The sequence below is a fragment of the Macaca fascicularis genome, chromosome 12 (assembly GCF_037993035.2).
Source record: "Macaca fascicularis isolate 582-1 chromosome 12, T2T-MFA8v1.1".
Lineage (NCBI taxonomy): Eukaryota > Metazoa > Chordata > Mammalia > Primates > Cercopithecidae > Macaca > Macaca fascicularis.
The window spans coordinates 71,867,756-71,880,851 of record NC_088386.1 but is presented as its reverse complement, the minus strand read 5'-3'; the positions used below and the strand labels follow the sequence as shown (position 1 = coordinate 71,880,851).

At 36.1% G+C, this 13,096-nt stretch overlaps 1 protein-coding gene across 7 annotated transcripts in view; it reads right to left on the bottom strand.

Annotated features, from left to right (window-relative positions):
- Window positions 1–13,096, bottom strand: part of MTX2 (metaxin 2) — a 72,837-nt gene that overhangs the window by 15,613 nt on the left and 44,128 nt on the right. For 4 of the 7 annotated variants that reach the window (XM_074009497.1, XM_045367306.3, XM_005573563.4 and 1 more), the window contains one exon: window positions 2,067–2,139. The exons of 1 other annotated variant lie outside the window; for it this stretch is intronic. In XM_074009497.1, coding sequence (XP_073865598.1) covers window positions 2,067–2,127 — 61 coding nt within the window. In that variant the 5' untranslated portion in view covers window positions 2,128–2,139. Of the gene's footprint in view, window positions 1–525; window positions 593–2,066; window positions 2,140–13,096 lie in introns of all 7 variants that reach the window. 2 more of the 7 variants (XM_074009501.1, XM_074009499.1) reach the window with 1 other exon arrangement.

Below are 13,096 nucleotides of genomic sequence, written 5' to 3'. Positions count from 1 at the left end.
CAGGGTATGTATTTTTATTTTTCTTAAAAATACACTGAGTACTGTCAATTCTGAAGCAAAAAGAAGTGTGGATAGTCAACTGAGTATTCATCTTATATATCTCTAAATATAGAGATATATAAAAACAAAGACAACAAATTAGAATTGAATAATGTTTTCTGTCACTAGCCTGCTTAATGAAAATGGAGCCAATGTCATATCCTTATTATTGCAGGTATTAGGCAAAAACACAGTAAGACAGTTATTTTCTGGTACCAATCAAAGGTCATATAAGAAAAGTGAGGGCTTTGTTTACCATCTTAGACAGAATAATCACTTCTAAAATTTCTATTCTAAAGAAAGCAAGAATATGTTGCCAAACAAGTTGGCAGATTCAAAGAATGCAAGAAATAGGACATTGGATGTCATCTAATCCGACTACCTTATATTACAGATAAAGTCACTGAGGCTCAGAGAAGTGAAATTTCTCAAGGAAATAGTTAATATGTGACAAAGTCACAGAGGGATTAGTTGAAGATTTCCTACCTCTTTAGGAAATAAGAGTTTAAGTCAACTGGTCTTCTGACTATTCCATGCTCTCTGCTTTAAAAATCTGCCACAAGATCAAAGAAGCAAATACAATAAAAAACATTTCCCTGATCACCTCAAATCATTAAATGAAAGAGAATACCAGTCTGAGATATAAAATTTAAACATCTTAGTAGAAAGTGCCATTTTCATCTACCTATAGGCGACTCCTATGAAAGAATGTATATTTTTGTATGTCTCTAAAACATTTATCTATCTTTCACACAGTCTAATAAAAAGAAAATACATTATCTACTTAAGTGACAGTAAGTATAGTAATTTTAGGAAACAGGTGGATAAACTATATGATTTCTCACTTGCCAAAGATCTGAACTTTAGTATTAGATTACTAACCTTTTTACATAAATATACAAACTCTTTTTGTATGACTACATAGAGGAAAAGGATGCACAGAATACAATATAACTTATTTCACCAGAATTCTGTAGTTCCTAATATCTGTGTATAAAACCAACACAAAATGAGTCAATGAATGCCCTCCAAGAATCTAAAATATGTTTACATTTACAAGCCTAGAAATTATTTTATGGAAGTGTTTTCTAAATGTATATTCATAAACCTCTAAAACCAGGTATTTATATAAAAGAATATTCAGTATGTACAGAAGGGGTGTCTTCATACCTTTTAACAATTTCTGCCACCCTTAAAAACTTAAGGTGGAAAAAAAAAAGTTTAACACAAGTCACTCCTAAATTATCATACCAAAATGAAAAATGTTTCCCTAAAAAGCAATGTTACACACTTATATCAATCAGTTATCCTTAATAATTTATTCAAAAAGGAGTAATTCTACTTATTGCTCCAACAAAACCATAATTACAATAATCATCCATAATTACATATAACATTTATTTATCAGCTTTGTAGCACATTTTTACATTAAAAATTCTTTGAATCATTTATTTAAAACTACTTTAATCTACTGACATAAAGATAATACTGATTTTTAAAAATAGGAAAGCTAATGCATCTCAAAACCTGTTAAAATTAAGCATTAAAAAAAAAACCTAGAAACCAAAAACATTCAGTGATGACTTCAAGATCTAATGACAAATTAATTTGTCTACAATCTCTCTTCTTCCACCTGTATTACGGGAGAATATAATTTAGACGTGTTGAATAATAAATGGATTCATTATGACTAAAATTTGTTTTCTCAACAGGAAAGTCTTATGTACATTAAGACTAGGGAAATCTGAGATCATGTATTTCCTTAACATTTACTATTTAAAATAATTCCCTTACTATTAAAACCATTTCCACAAGTCAGTAACCATCTCTGATCACAGTTGAAATGAATAGATATGCCAACCCCAAGATTGTCAAATTTGCAATTGTTACTTTCTAAAACCATGGAAAGATTCTTCAAAGGGTAAACAAAAAAATCAGACATTTTAACATGTAGATACAAACTGGACTATCACTATAATTTTATCACTCCATAATATTAACAGAGAAGAAAAAAAAAACACACTTACCAGATGGAGACATATATTCTGCATTTGCCCTACAAACTACTTTGATAGGCAAGTTACACATTTGCAAAAAGGCCTGTAAATCAAGATACATACAATAAGCCCAGTAAAAGCATATGCATAATTGAACAGAAATTTGTATGCATTTCTTTTCTAAACTGAATAGTTTCATACTACAAAACTCTATTAGAAAACAATGAACCAATTGAAAGTGAAGGATTTGTTTTCCAAACAAAAAAAAAATTGTCATTTCACTATTTAAAAATCAGTATGATTTAGACATCAGTAAATATATGAAACTTAAAGTATGTATGTATACCTAAGGAATAAAATGTAAATTATCCACATTTATGTTATTGTATTAGTTTATGTAAACCAGCGATACTATATATTGTCTTAATTTTCTTAAGTAGATGACTAAAGTCCAAATTTTATAAGCTATTAATTGCTTCATTCCACTATTTTCTATAGGATCATCATCTTCCTCATTTTAGAGTAAAACTCAAAATACTATCTCGCTACCTCAAAGTTCTCTCCAGTAATACTCTATATTCCAACAGGTAGCTTCTGTGCTCACTAATTCACTTTTTAAAGACTTAAATTGTTTATCTTTGTTCATAGTTACAAAAATGTTATAAGCAATTTAAATGTCTAATAATAAGGGTATGGGGTAAATCATTATAGTAAATCCAAACTATGGAATGCTATACAACCAATTTTAAAACTCATGCTTTAGAAAAATGTTTACCACAAGAAAAAATGTGCTGTAGAAAAATTTTTACAAGAAAAAATGTACACATTATAATATTAAGTAAAAAAAATGCAAAACTCTATTACTAGATCACACTAATTCATTTTTAAATGTTTTTAAGACACCAGTGAACTCTGCCAAGCCCACTGTTTTTTACAATACTCAACGTTCACTCCCCTTGTTCTCTCTTCTATGACTCCTTGGCTTCTTTTTCTCTATTCACAAAATTTACTATGCTATTTCTATAAAATCATTCAGTTATTCAATTGGGAAGTCATAAGTTGCAATGGTTCTAATTACCACATACAGATTGGAAGACAAACCTTTTATCTATTTTGAAATTGAAAGTACTATAAATAGATGTCAAAAGTAAGATAAGATAAATTAATAAATTAACAAGGATATTATTTATCATTTTACTCACAGAGATTTCTCATAGGTTTATTATAATTCCTTCCTCAGCTCTAGATTAGAAATAAGTATTAAGACTCTTGTTAAGTGTTAAGGGTACAATACAGTGATTAATTTCTTCTACAAAGAACTCCTTTTACCAAAAGTATGTCAATTCTCTTCTGTTTTCTCAAAACTCCAGTCCTTTAGAGATGCCTGCCTCCAAAAATAAATCCCACATGAGTCTGATTCCCCCCCTAATTACATCCTCTGATTCTTACATTGCTCTGTAACTTATGTATGCATGTCTGATCTCCCCAAGTAAATGGAATCTCTTAGAAAACCAAGCGGGAGATTTTTAATTTTTTTTTTTTGCAATTCTGTTCTCCTCCCCCCGGTCTCCCTCATTTTCCCACAATTAACCTTTCATAGTGCACTACTTATAATAAGCAATACTGTTTACTGATTGAGCCATTCAAAGCTCCCAAGAGCTCATCATGGCAGAGGCTGTTATTCCTGCCACATATGTTCTCCCCTTTCCCTACAGTGATAGAAACTACATCTGCAAACAAGGCTGCCTAAAATAAAAACTTATTTTCTGGGCTCCCTTATAACTGGGTATGGCCAAATGGACTAAAAGTTCTGGACAACTGCTGGGAAGTTTCTTTAAAAGGGGAAAATATCTCCTCTTTTTCCTCCCTGTTGACTAGAATGTAAAAAGGATGGCTATAGCTATAGCAGCCAAACAGAACCAGGAAGTAGCAGTTGAGTGTTGGAAATGGTAGAGCAACGAGAGTAAAGGGGCCTAGGTTCCTGATAATCATGTAGTCACCAAACCTGGATTACCCATGTTTGTACGAGAAGTGAACTATCTTTTTAAGCTACCACTATATTGGGTTTCTGTCACTCACTGCCAAACCTCATCTTAATTAATTCACCTACAGTCATGATTTCTAAGTTTAAACACCATCCTGCCCCACCAGAAGTTGATTCTTCTGTGTCTAAGTGGAAACTAAGAGTCCTCTAAAACCTATAACCAGTGATTCCAATTCATAGCGATAATAGTGAGCTTCCGGACTGACCCACAAAGATAGGGTAGGGTGGTGATTCTCAAACTTCAGCATGCATCAAAATCATGTCAAAGCATGGCTTGTAAGGAAAGAATTAGAGAAAATGAACATAAACAGTTCTTTCAAAAAGCCTGGATCAGGAAAAAAGGAAGAAGGAAGGAGAAGGGTTCTATTACATATTACATATGAAGAAGAGCGGAGCTTATTAAAACACAAAGAAAAAAAATAATGGAGATAGGCTGAAATTACATAAAACAAGTGAAATAACTGATATACAAGATCCATGTGGCCAGGAGCAGTGGCTCACACCTATAATCTCAGCACTTTTGGGGAGGCCAAGGCAAAAGGATCACTTGAGGCCAGGAGTTCAAGACCAGCTTAGAAAACATAGGGAGAATCCATTCCTACAAAAAAGTTTAAAAAATTGGCTGGGCATGGTGGTGTACACCTTTAGTCTCAGTTACTCAAGAGGCTGAGGTGGGAGGATTGCTTGAACCTGGGAGGTCAAGGCTGCAGTAAGCCATGATCACACCACTGCACTCCAGCCTGTGCAATACAATGAGACCCTGTCTCAAAAAAAAAAAAAAAAAAAAAAAAAAAGAATAGGTAAAAAGGGAGGAAATAAGATCTTAGCTGGAGAGATCTGTTTTTGTCAGAATAAGAAACTTTTTCCACTGTAATGCAAGAGGTGGTGGGGAATCAGTGATGATGACTGCAAGTTGATACGAAAGAACAAGAATGTGAGTGCTCATATTTTATGAAATGGAAGGAGAAATCACTTGCTGAGAATGAGAAACTAAGAAGGGATTCAGGCCTTCAGTAGAACAAAAAAAGAGTTTGAAATAACTGTTTAATATCTCAAAGGCCTGAATAATATTCAACTGTTAACAATAATAATACTGTATAAAATAGTAAATATAGTATATTTTGCTAAACTACATGCATAGTGGTAACTATGCTAATTAATATTCCAAAAATATTGTATTTCACTTAAAATAAAAGCAGAATTGTAATGTTCTGCAATCAAACCTATGCTTCTTTTTTTTGAGACAGAATTTCACTCTGTCGCCCAGGCTGGAGTGTAGTTGCACAATCTCAGCTCAATGCAACCTTCAACTCCCAAAACCCATGCTTCTTGGTCCCATGCTTTTTATTTTTGTATAAAAACTAACTGACAATTTTACCAATTAAATGACACTCAACTTACTACAGACCTCAACTGATAACATAATTCTAGTTAACCAATTAATCTGCAGTTCACAAAAAAGTTTGATGTCACAAAGCATTTTCATCCAAACTTTAAAAATGCAAAAACAGGCGAGTCCCAGTGCTTCCAGAGGCCGAGGAGGGAGGATTCCTTGAGGCTGAGAGTTCAAGACCAGTCTGGGAAACATAGTGAGAGTTTCTCTCTACAAAAATTTTTTTTAATTAGCAGCACAGGCCGGGCGCAGTGGCTTATGCCTATAATTCCGGGAGGCCGAGGCGGGAGGATCATGAGGTCAGGAGTTTGAGACCAGCCTGGCCAACGTGGTGAAACCCTGACTCTACTAACAATACAAAAATTAGCCGGGCGTGCATGCCTATAGTCCCAGCTACTCAGAAGGTTGAGGCAGGAGAATCACTTGAACCCGGGAGGCAGAGGTTGCAGTGACCTGAGGTCGTACCACTGCACTCCAGCCTGGGTGACAGAGCAAGACTCCGTCTCAAAACAAAACAAACAAAACAAAACAAACAAACAAAAAAATTAGCAGCATTGTGGTGGCAGGCACCTATAGTCCCAGCTACTTGTGGAAGCTATGGTAGGAGGATAGCTTGAGCCCAGTAATTCAAGGTGAGCTATGATCATGCAAAAAAAAAAAAAAAAAAGCAAAACCAAAACATTACCATGACTATTTTCAATAATATGAAAACTTTAAAACAATAGCAAGGTTTGGTTCAAACAGTATTTCCCCTTTCTCTTGAAAGATGGAAGAAAACACTGGAGAGGCTCACTTTCACCTTCCGCTTTGACTTTCAATATCTTATCAGCACACAAAAATACTCCAAATAACTGGCATGGCACACTCACCTAAACATATCCTCTTTTCAATTCAGAAATAGCAATCTGCATATTTTTATTCTTATGGAAGTCAAAGAAAAATGTATTTCAAATTATAATAATGAATAATGAACTTGGAACAACTCAGCTAACTCTTATTCCTCCGTTGAATACTTTATTCCAAACTAATTTAAATGAATAACAGCATAAAATAATTTGAATAAAACACTTAGCACATCCTATTAGAGTAACGTTTTATAACTATGCTGTCCAATATGGCAGCCACTAGTCACATGTGGCGCCTTAATTGTTTGAATAAAATTTTAAATTCAGTTCCCTAGTCACACTAGCCACATTTCCAGTGCTCAACAGGCACATGTGGCTAGTGGCTACTGTATTTATTGAACAGTCCAGATTCAGAACACTTCCATCATCACAGTGTGATGTGATGATGTCTATCAGATAGCATGGATATATAACAACAGTAATCAGTACATAAAGGAGACCTTAGCAAGAGAAGCTGACATCATCTGAAAGTGATTATACCAAACATATTTTTAAAAAGCTGCATGATAGCACAGAGTCCAAAAATCCTGCAAGTGATACAATCAACTTTTGATGATGGTGACACAGTAAATACCGTATTTCCAATTTCTGAGAGAATATAAAGATTACTCATTTGCTGAGCAACTCAAATTGTTAAAATGATGAGGCAAATGTATTAATATGTGAAAACTAAGAACTGAAGAATGCATTAAAACTGCACCCATATTTTATATATAGTGAGTACCTGGTAGGAAATTTCTTAAATGCACACATATGTATATGCACACAGAACATAACTGCCTGTATCTGATTTCTAAGACCCTGAAATTTAATCAGCTTGATGTAGTTTCGACATATTGAATACATTAATTCATAACATCTAAAAATTCACTTGAAAGGGTAGGGTGTCAGGGGCAGGGTTTTTTACTTTAAAAAAATTGAAAGAAAAAAAAACTATTACCAGATCATCAATAACTGGTTAAATATGAAGGACTAAACTTACACATTTATCTCTGCAACCTTTAAAAAAACTCTATTAAAATAACAATGAAAAAACAGAAAAGGTATACACCCAGAAAAACATAAAGAATAGCAGAGGAGACAAAAGCAGACCAAAGATGTCAACCCATTTTTCTAAGATGGAAGGCAGACTTAGCAGGGCAGAGGAAGCTGAAACTTAAGAGTTTGCACAGTAGAAAATCAATACATTTGCATCACAGAAACTAGGAAGATTCCAAAATTGGAAGCACCAAGTAACACAGAAGGCAGAGGTGAGATATAGGACAGCAAATAAAGGATTGGATGAAAGTCTAACTAAGCATCAGACAATTAGCCCTCCCCCAGTCTGGCAGAAGAGAAAGATTTATTCTTTGGAGAAACTGAAATAGAGGGACCCAAACAGCAGAGGGCACTGGGTGAGGTGTCACTCTGAAAGAGGCAAAGTTAAAGGTAAGTATACATACTGAACAAGATTCACACAGGATCCCTCTCCCCTCTCAGCTCCCAAACATAGGATATCACTACAGGATATCTCTCTAGAGAAAAGAAATCTACATATTGATGGTTTTATTGGGGGTGGGATGGGCTAGGAATAGTGAGTAACAAAAATGACCTCTCAATATGTAATCAACCTACAGTGACAGCCACATGTCAAAAAGTCCCTCATCTCCTTAGCCTTACTCTTAACTATAAATTGTTAGCAGAGATCAACAGATACTTGAGGAAAGCCTCAAACAAAATATAGAGCCAAAACAAACCACAGAAAAAGGAACTGGCAAACAAAACTGCAAAGAGCAAGACAACTTCACAGAAAAATTATAATGGCGAATATTTACTGAGCACTTACTATATGCCAAGTACTTGCACAAGAACTTTACCCTATAAGGTATGTACAAGTATCACTATCTTAAGATGAGAAAAAAGAACAGAGATCAGGGTGTAGAGGGAGGGAGGGAGGGAGAGAAAAAAGGAAGAGGGAAAAAAGGAAGGAAAGAAGTTATGTGCCTCGTACATAACAGGCAGATGATGACTACCAGATGAATAAATAAATGAACATATGAAAATGTAAACAATAACGTCTAGTTTTAGTCATGTGAATTTTTGAAAACAAAGCAACAGAAACTTCTGAAAATAAAAGTTTTTTTTTTTTTTTTAAAAGACACTTAAGTCAAAATCCAAAACACCATTCATAGTCAACCACTGGTTGTAATATACAATCAATGTGACCTTTTGAGAGCACTCTGGTAAGGTCTACCAAAATTCTATATGTACATATCCTTTGAACTAGAAATGTTATTGCTATAAGTATATAATATGAACATATATGTAAAAAATTATACAAGATATGTGTAAGGATATTCACACTTAAGCTCTATTTATAACAGCAAAATAATAACAACAGCTTGATACCTATCAATAAAAGACTGGTTAAAACAAATTGTGACGCATCCATCAACGGAATATTTATAGCCTTCAAAAAAGAATAAGATTGGCTGGGCAAGGTGGCTCACACCAGTAATCCCAGCACTTTGGGAGACTAAAGCAGGCTGATCACTTGAGTCCAGGAGTTCAATCAAGACCAGCCTGGGCAACATGGCAAAATCCCATCTCAACTAAAAACACAAAAAAATGGACAAGCATGATGGTGTGTGCCTGTAGTCCCAGCTACTTGGGAGGCTGAGGTGGGAGAATCACCTAAGCCCAGGAGGTTGAGGCTGTAGTAAGCCATGATCACACCACTGCACTCTAGCCTGGGTGATAGGCATAAGACCTTGTCAAAACAAAAATCAAACAAACAAACAAAAACTCAAAAAATAAAGAGTAAGGTTGCTCCTCAACTGGATTTCTTACACTAAATTCCAAGACATTTCTCCTCTGGAATCTCTAATAAGGGCTACTGAATTACATAAGATGACATAACGCCAAATGCAAAAATGCTTTTCATGACGCTGTTTCTTCTAACCACCTAGAGCAAAACATTAAAACATAGTTCAAAAAGGCCTACAAAGGCTATCTGGTCCACTATGAAACTTCCTGGTGAGCTAACTTGCCAGAAAGACATAACTTTGAGTACCTACAAAAATAAATTTGATACATATATACTGAGCACCTACTATGTATCAAGGACTGCCCTAGCTACTGGGACAACATAAAGTCTCAGTGCTTATGGAGTTTACATCACAATGGAGACAGATAACAAGCAAATAAACCAGAAAATATGCATGGTAATTCCTGCTACTTAGAAATACAAAGCAGTGTAAAGGTATGGCTATTAAATATAGGGTAGTCAGATAAGGGCTAATAAGGAAACATTTGACCATAAACCTAAGAAAGTTAGGGAGCAAGCCATGCAGATATCTAAGGGGAGAATAGTCCAAGTTTAAAGGCCTGAAGCAGGCTTGTGTTTCATCTATGTTTCACCAACAGTTAACAAGACCAGTATGACTATGTGGGAGTAAGGAAGTGAGTACTAAGAGATGGGATCAGAGAGGCAACCAAAAATATGTAGGACGTTATAGGTAATTGTGAGATCTTTGGCTTCTACTGAGTGAGACAAGAAATCATTAGAAGGTGTTGAGCTGGGGATTGCCGTAATCTAACTGAACACTTCAAAGGACACAACTATAGAGAGATTAGACTGTTGAGAGCAGAACCACTGAAGCAGGAGAACGAATTAGGAAGCTTTTGTAATGATCCAGGCAAGATATGATGGTGGCCTGGACCAGGGTGGGAGTGATGAAAGTGATACGTCAGATTCTAGCTATATTTTTTTTTTTGAGACGGAGTCTCGCTCTGTCACCCAAGCTGGAGTGCAGTGGCCGGATCTCAGCTCACTGCAAGCTCCACCTCCCGGGTTGACGCCATTCTCCTGCCTCAGCCTCCCGAGTAGCTGGGACTACAGGCGTCCACCACCTCGCCCGGCTAGTTTTTTGTATTTTTTTAGTAGAGACGGGGTTTCACCGTGTTAGCCAGGATGGTCTCGATCTCCTGACCTTGTGATCCGCCCGTCTCGGCCTCCCAAAGTGCTGGGATTACAGGCTTGAGCCACCGCACCCGGCCGATTCTAGCTATATTTTTAAGGGAGGATCAAGAAGTTTTGCTGATAACGCAATGTGGATATAGGAAAAAGATCTCCAAAAATGACTAAAAGTTTCTGGCATAAACAACTAGAAAGATGGAACTGGTATGTACCAAGGAAAAACTTGAGGTGAGCAGGTTTGGTGGAAGGAAGGGGACCTACAAGTCTTTAGATCGTCGTCTCTAATTATCACTTTTTGGATAGACTTCTGACGAGAAATGAATAGCAGACAACTCTACTCTTTTTTCAAAGGCCTAGAATTGCTAAGAGTACAGCCATGTGCTTTGAAAACCAGATAAGCAAGTTCTATTAAAAATTTGAGAAGCCCAATCCTCAAGGCCACCCAACCTCTTTTGTGCACACAACTGACAGACGTGCCTACAAATGTACATAATACATCTGTTAGCACTTCCTGCAGGTATGATACTTATCAAGGTGTTAAGAAATAAGAAGAACTACAGATGTCAGGCAGAATAAAAATATAATCAAGGATTGTCTTCATCTCTGGTCTTTTCTGCTTCCTGCATCTATAGCCTACCAAGTTTAAAAACTGAAAAGTCAATTTAACGTCTTGGTTAAATGAGAAGCTTTAAGAAGCTAAGAAGTCCCATAAGAACAGTATGATCTGAAAATTTACTGAGAAGTTACACATGAAGGAACCACTGTTCGCTTGAATCGTTTAAAATCTCAGTAACTATGGCCCAATCTTCGGGATGTCAAAAGTAAGCATGCAGGTCTTATGATAAAGAAAATCAGGTAAACAGAATAACATTAATGTGCAAATCAACAAAACATCTTAAATATTACACATATCTAATTTCAAGTCTTCAATCCCAAATATACTAATAATATCCCGGAAAGAAATGTTGCAGGAAATCAGTGAAACTAAATGTAAAGCCAAAAAGTAACCCAATTCGTTTACAGAAAAAAGTAAATATATTGGTTTTGGTTTTTTGTTGTTCTTTTTTTTCTGAGACAGAGTCTCGCTCTGTCACCCAGGCTGGAGTGCAGCAGTGCAATCTCGGCTCACCATAACCTCTGCCTCCCAGGCTCAAGCAATTCTCATGCCTCAGCCTCCCAAGTAGGTAGGACTACAGGCATGTACCACTACACCCAGCTAATTTTTTGTATTTTTAGTAGAGACGGGGTTTTGCCATGTTGGCCAGGCTGGTGGTGAACTCTTGGCCTCAAGCAATCTGCCCGTCTTGGCATTCCAAAGGGCTGGGATTAGAGGCGTGAGCCACCACATCCAGCCCTAAATATGATGGTTTCTGACAGGAGTAAGGGAACAGACTCTACAACACTTTTTAAAATATCAAATATCCTTTATTTTAACTGCATTAAAATAAAAATTAAAAAAGGCAATACATAGTTCAGAAAATGGTAAAAAGGGTTCAACATGGTTGAATGGAAACAGTCAGCCTTGGTGGCTATTGTGCACAGAAATGATGCTGCCTCACTGAGATTGCTGTCCTTACCATCCTTTATTCTTACTTTCTGTTGCTGAGTCATAAACCCTACCACTCATGACTGGGCAACTACCAACACATTTTACTGATTAAGTACCCTAGCAGAACCTAATGGATCGTAACAGAGTACAGATTTTAAAAGCAAGTTACCTAAGTGAAAAAAAGACTAGAGTGAACATACATTTAAAAGAAGGAAATCCTCTGCATCAGTCTTAATAATCAGTATAGAACAGTAAGGCCAGGCACAGTGGCTCACGCCTATAATCCCAGCACCTTGGGAGGTCAAGGCGGGTGGATTATTTGAAGTCAGGAGTTCAAGATCAGCTGGCCAAAAAGGTGAAACCCCATCTCTATTAAAAATACAAAAATTAGTTGGGTGGTGGTGGTGCACACCTGTAATCTCAGCTACTTGGGAGGCTGAGGTGAGAGAATCACTTGAGCCTGGGAGATGGAGGTTGCAGTGAGCCAAGACTGTACCACTGCACTCCAGTCTGGGTAACAGAGTGAGACCCTATCTCCTTTAAAAAAAAAAAAAAAAAAAGAATCAGTCTAGAACAATAAGAAGTTAATGAGCAGAATATCAGAGAGAGCTCTCTGGGTAGAATCCTGGGAAATGTTAGCTTGAGAAAGTACCTTTACCTCAGAAGTTTTCTCATTTCTAAATTAGACAATCAGGCAGATTAACTGAAGTTCTATATGTAAAACACTTTATACACTATCTGACACAGAGTAATTCAAAAAATATAAGGTACTATTATTAATAGTAGTAACAGCATTCATAATAATAAATATTCATTTGTTCATCTGCAAAGGAAGGAAGACCACTTAACCTCGGTGACTTCAAAAGAAAGCTGGCTTCATTTATTTTATTACCTTTTCCTATGTCTCCTTATGAGAAAAATTAAAATAATTATTACATACTATAATTTAATTGCATTTACTTCTATAAAATCAAAATACCAAGAGTGTGTACTGAGATAAAAATTTCTAGAAAGATGTTAAAAGAATAAAGAAAAATAACCAAAAGTACTTTTCTTTTTTTTTTTTTTTTTGAGATGGCGTTTCACTACCGTCGCCTGGGCTGGAGTGCAATGGTGCGATCTCAGCTCACTGAAACCTCCGCCTCACAGATTCAAGCGATTCTCTCACCTCAGCCTCACAACAGTTGGGATTACGGGCATGCACCACCACC